This window comes from Carassius carassius, chromosome 40, assembly GCF_963082965.1.
Source record: "Carassius carassius chromosome 40, fCarCar2.1, whole genome shotgun sequence".
NCBI classification, from domain to species: domain Eukaryota; kingdom Metazoa; phylum Chordata; class Actinopteri; order Cypriniformes; family Cyprinidae; genus Carassius; species Carassius carassius.
In genome coordinates, this window is record NC_081794.1 from 22,638,320 (window position 1) to 22,644,389 (window position 6,070).

Sequence of the window (6,070 nt, forward strand, 5' to 3'; positions counted from 1 at the left end):
CTAATTCTAATGCATTAACTAATGTTAACATACTGTAAAATGTTAGGGTTTTAACTGCCATCAGTTCCATGAATATTTCAACCTCGAGAAATGTAGAGATGCTCTCAAACAGTGGCGTGTTTGTCATGAACTCAAAGACCCTTGAAGTAGAAGTGTAGTGGTCTTAAGCCTTAGCCTCCTGGTTTTTTGGTGTCTGTGGTTATCCCATTCATACCATGTGACCAATCAAGCCAATCACACGCCACGGCAGCAGCTTACAGATAGGCTCATCTACTGGCCAGGGATTTCTGTAAATGGGATGAGGGTGATTAGCTGGGTTTAGGATGACGTACAGTAACTTTGTGTTTAATCATTTGGATCCTTGGCTTTTGTCCTCCCTTTGCAGATAGAGGGACACCGATATTTGCGTCACTACCTGAGGACACTGCTGTTTTAATTATTGAGATGAAAATCCAGTTTTAAGATTGTAAAGATAATGTATTACATTGGTGTTTACCTTTAGAAGAATCTGAGTTGGACTTAGTCTATTATGGGTGCGAAGATCAACATGAAAGTAGCTAACAAGTTCTCGCTTTTCTGGAATGGATTACACATTGCACCTTGAACGTACTTTCAACGTTCAACTTCTGTAAGCTACATTGCACAGCTGTCTTTGGAGATCACCAAACTCTGAAAATAGTTTTCTTGGACTTTTATTTGGACTTTAACTAGTTGATCATCATGGCTCTAATGAAAGTAAAGTTTGACCTGAAGAAACGGGTGAAGCTGGCCCAGATGCTATGGCTCATGTACTGGTTTTCCATTATGGCCGGAGTGCTGGTCTTCAGCATGGGCCTTTTCTTTAAAATTGAACTGCGCAAGAGAAGCGAACTTATGGACAACAATGAGAGTCATTTTGTACCCAACATTCTAATTGGTGTGGGTCTTTTGGCATGTTTTCTCAATGCCTCTGGGGGCAAAATCTGCTACGACTCGCTCGACTCCACCAAGTTTGTGAAATGGAAGACCGTTTTGAAGCCCTTTCTCATTTGTTGTTTGTTCTTCAACTTCCTCCTCATTGTCATAGCGGTGATGTGTTTTGCCATGCGCATTCCTCTAGAGTTCACACTTGCTGAGGGCCTGAAAAATGGGATGAAGTACTACAAGGACACTGATACACCAGGACGCTGCTACATGAAGAGAACTCTGGATCTCATGCAAATGGAGTTTCGCTGCTGTGGCAACAACAACTACAAAGATTGGTTCGAGATCCAGTGGGTGAGCAACCGGTACCTGGACTTCAGCTCCAAGGAAGTCAAAGAGTGAGTGGGGCTTTTTCTTAATGGATGTCACACTTAAATGTAAACATAGTTTTCTCTTTCTTTATGTCTTTCTTACATATTTTAGAGATTCAGGTTGAGAGGAATGTCATTTAAGATACTTAAAACTTTTAAATGATAAAAAATAGTTTGTTGTGGAAGTTTTTATAATGACTTCATTTATTTATTTTTACAAAATTATTTAGAAATTTACAGTAAGAGGAGGGAATCGGTGATTCGCAGGGGTCAATTTGCAGTGTAAGTGGTATCAGGCATGTTAGCCAGTTTAGATTTATCCGCTAATCTTCTTGGATCACATTTTCTTGCCCCCAGAGCTTACTGTCCCTTTCAATCAGTTGAATACCTGCTAGACTGGCTTGGAATAGACATTGAAATTACCAGCCGAACGCCTGGCTTTAATATCAAATAATTATTTAATGGCTTTTGATGTTTAACACCTAACCTATAAAGTCAATGAAAAGTTTTCTAATGTGGCTTAAATGAGCTATATTAATTAAATTCATTTATATAAATTGTATTTAATTGATAATAAATGACATTATTAGTTATTTATGATGCTAAGTTATGATGCAGTATTTTCTTTAAGTTTTTATTGTGAGTATTTAGTTTTTTTTTTCTGATTGAGAAATGCCTATATCATTTATTTTGTTTTGAAATGATAATTGATGTCAAATGAAACATTCACACAGTGCTTTGTAAATGTTGTTTTCAATTTACTGGACATTTGAGTCATACTTGTCAAATGCATTCTGAAATTTAGCAAAATATATGTTAGTAATAAACTGAAGCATGTATGCAAAACTTTTTGTCTTTAGCCGAATCAGCAGCAATGTGGATGGAAAATACCTAATGGATGGAGTTCCTTTCAGCTGCTGCAACCCTAGCTCTCCACGACCCTGCATCCAACAGCAAATAACCAACAACTCAGCTCATTACAGCTATGACCACTACACCGAAGATCTAAACATCTGGAAACGTGGTTGCCGAGATGCTCTGGTGTCCTACTATGGTGGAATGATGAACACTATTGGGATACTTGTGTTGATGGTCACTCTCTTGCAAGTAAGATGTTTAGCTTTGAAAAATCGTAATGTTCTGATCCAGGATCAGACTTTAATCACATACATTACGTTCTTCTAATCTTAATAGATTAATAGATTGTGATATAAAGGTCAAACTGATCTCTGATCAGTACTTAAGGTACATTTTGTCTGACACTTAAACCTTTAAAAAGTTCAAATCCTACCATTACAAGGTGTTTTGTTGTCTGCTCCTAATAAGGTAAATAATAAACACAAATTGTTTTGGCTGCAGATTTGGGGAGGATTTAAACTCTGTACTTCTTATTAGACCTTATGTAATCATACCATGTTCACTGAGGGGAGCCTTGTTCCATCAATCAATCACCTAACATGGCACAATCATGGAAAACAGCTACATTGCTTAAAATATAATACAGTGTCTGACTACCTTGTAGTAATACCGAAAAATTGATTGACATTCTAAGATAAGATAAATTAAACTACACGATTGAGGAATCAGTGGCTAAAAGGGACTCTTTTTACCTGATCTGAAAGATTGGTAAATCATTTTTTTACCTAATATATATATTTAAAATAATACATCGAAAATAATTCAATAACAATTTTACCCATAGTTTGCTTATAAATATGAGACTCGATGAAAATAATCAAAAAATATTGTTGTGAATTAAATCTGCCAGGCTTATGACATGCAGTAGAAACAACAAGACCTTGAACTAGTTGTGGTGGAGATTAGGAGTGTGAGATGGTGTGGTGACACTGAAGACTCACAGGGATCAAAGGTTCTTATCTTTGGGGTGGAGCTAAATCTTGCTTTCTTGGAAAAGGTGATTTCAAATCACCCACTGGAAATGTAGAACATTTAATACATTTGATTAAAAAAAACATATCTTTCATGTTTTGCTTTAGATAGCTGTAATGATTGGACTTCAGTACGTAAACACCTCTCTGTCTACACTGGTTAACCCAGAAGACCCCGAGAGTGAGAGCGAGGGCTGGATCCTGGAGAAGACTGTCAAAGAGACCTTCACTGACATCATGGCTAAGATGAAGGCCATGGGCAAAGGCAGTCAAGTGGACGAGGGGGCAAATGAAGAGGCTGTTGCCACTGTGAGCTGAGCGAGCCCTGCCCACCAAAATTTGGGCACACCTACCTGAGGTAGAGAGCTGTGGGACACAGCCTAAAACTAACTATATCACTCACACGACGCAAAGTGTAGACAAAGCCAATTAATGAGGAACTGGTGAAGGGGAAAAAAATCAAAATACAAACTTTTGTCAGTCAGACACTTTCCTGTAATTAAATTAGTATATTAGAATTCCATATTATGGTGAAATTACCCCCCCCCCCCCAAAACAACAACAACAACAACAAACAAACTTATTAATATCAAAAATTATTGGCTTGTAAAGAGTGGCATTTTTTTTGCCAGCTTTGCTTCACCCTTTGACTTTGAATATTTACTTTGTAATTTTATAGTTATATTTTATTCCATATTTAAGTTGACATTCAACCTAAGAATGGCTAGTCAGGGATTTGGAATATAGATATAAATATGGAAACTAGCCTCAGTACAGTGAGTCCTTCTGTTTATTAGGAGTAAACAACACCATCTGTCATATGACAGGTATGACAAATGAAAAGAAAACACTTTTTAAATCACCTATTTAAAAAGCTAGACAGGGTTTTTTTCACCCTTGTGGATTTAGATATGAAATGTGTGCAAGTGAGAGTGCACATACTTTTGACAGATGGCTAAAGAGACAAGAAGTTAGATGTTTGTTTAATTTTAAAGTAATTTTTATATTAAAAAAATAAAAGTTATATTTCTGAGGACTGTGATTGTGAATTGGGAAAGGGTATAAAAAAATTACATATATTTTTCTGACCTGCCTGATGATGAGTTCACTGCTGTGTTCAGCATCAGATAACACATGATTTCATGAGCACTAAAAGAAGAGGCTGATTTTGCAGGTTTAGGAGAATAGCAACATTTGAGGCCCCTATATGTGCTACGATACAGAGGGAGAACCAGGTACAGGGTGAGGGGATGCTTGAGAAAGCCCCTGGAGTTGAGGAGACAGCTTGGCAGCTAAACCCTGACCTGTGACTTCTGCATTGCTGGGAGCTCCTGTGCTTTTACATCCGCACAATTACTCCAAGAAACGTCCCAGGCCAGAGACTGAAACTCTATGCACAAACCTGTAATTTTTTTGTAATTATTTTATTTAAATTCGAATTATGTGTCTATGTAAATAGCGTAGAATTATTTAATAATCTACTTTTCTTTTTGTAAAAACACTCGTAAGATTACTTGTAAGAGAAGTTGAAATTATTAGAATGGTGTTTGGTGTGTAGTGTTTGCTATTGTGAATAAAACTTGTTTAATTGTAAAAACATGCAGATTTCTTTTGTCCAGTCATTTGATAACTGTTGTCCAGTCATTTGATTTCTATTGTCCAGTCATTTGCTGAGATCAAAGAGCAGGGCATTCTGGGAGCTCTATGGGAGGTTTGCCTTATCCAATAATCAGCAGAGAATTATGTGATTATTTCTTTCACATGGTGTTTGTTGTGCATGGCCTATGGCAGTGAACTGAATAGTGTGTTTCACCATATGGACAGTTTTTGGTTTGTATTTAAAAAGTGAAGTACATGAAATACCTAAATAGGAGTTTATATATATATATATATATATATATATATATATATATATATAGCCACATAAATGTTGGTTTAATTGTTGCCTAAGCCTAAAAAATTGAGAAGTTACCCATACTAAACATTACAATAAGCTTTTAGGAATGAAACAGCATTTAAGGCTGAAATACTATGGAAAATGGGAAGGCCGTAAAGAGGGCGACTTTCTTTGGGTATTTTAGTTTGCCGACGAGCACATAAACACAGATGATCTGATAAAGACAGTAAGCTGCTTTTGAGTGTGCTCAGCTTAACTTCTTGGCAGGTGACCTGGACTGCTGCTGCATATCCGGTGAAGAGTATCAAGCAGTGTAGGATACAGAAAGTCCTTGAGCAGGTACAGTATGTGTCAAACCGAACTGTGCACTTCTCTTTTCCACCATATTTTCCTTTAGATCACAGGATTTTTGGGAATGGGGACACCATGCAAGTGCTGATTCCCAGTTAGCTTTATATTAACAAAGAAAGTGATCTTATAGCTGTAATGTCAAACTTGGGTCACATATCATCATAACGCGGGATTATGTTACGAAATATAGTGGAGAAGACATATATATGTCTTTATATGCAGTTAAGACACAATAGTGACAAATACACTATATGTGGTTTAACTGTCAGAACAATTTGCAGTTTAAAAACTGTCGACAAAGTAGAAGATGCATGTGTATGTCAGGTGAAGTGAATCAATATAATAAATCTTCAGTACATAATTGGGAATTGACTTGAAGCTTTTAGTTGAGGGCATGCAATATCAAATTTTTTCCCCTTAGTAGATTATTTACAGCAAATAATTATGTTAATTCTTACAAATTGTTGCCTTATTAGATTTATATAAATTATAAATGGTTTGACTCATTTACTAACTCATTTGGATTATTCTTAGATGAAATTGGTAATTTACTTAGATATTAAAAGATTGTCTCCTATCCCAAACACACATTTAGCCTATTTAGTTGCATCTCAATAATGACTAATTAATATGGCATTATTTTTTTCACTTTCATAACA

The 6,070-nt window shown here is 36.3% G+C and overlaps 1 protein-coding gene across 1 annotated transcript; it reads left to right on the plus strand.

The window, feature by feature from the left end:
• Positions 1 to 269: 269 nt before the first annotated feature.
• Positions 270 to 3,713, plus strand: prph2a (peripherin 2a (retinal degeneration, slow)). The gene is made up of 3 exons (XM_059532643.1): positions 270 to 1,301; positions 2,135 to 2,381; positions 3,272 to 3,713. Exons 1-3 carry the CDS (start codon positions 721 to 723, stop codon positions 3,479 to 3,481), a joined length of 1,038 nt encoding a protein of 345 aa, XP_059388626.1. The 5' UTR covers positions 270 to 720; the 3' UTR covers positions 3,482 to 3,713.
• Positions 3,714 to 6,070: the final 2,357 nt, after the last annotated feature.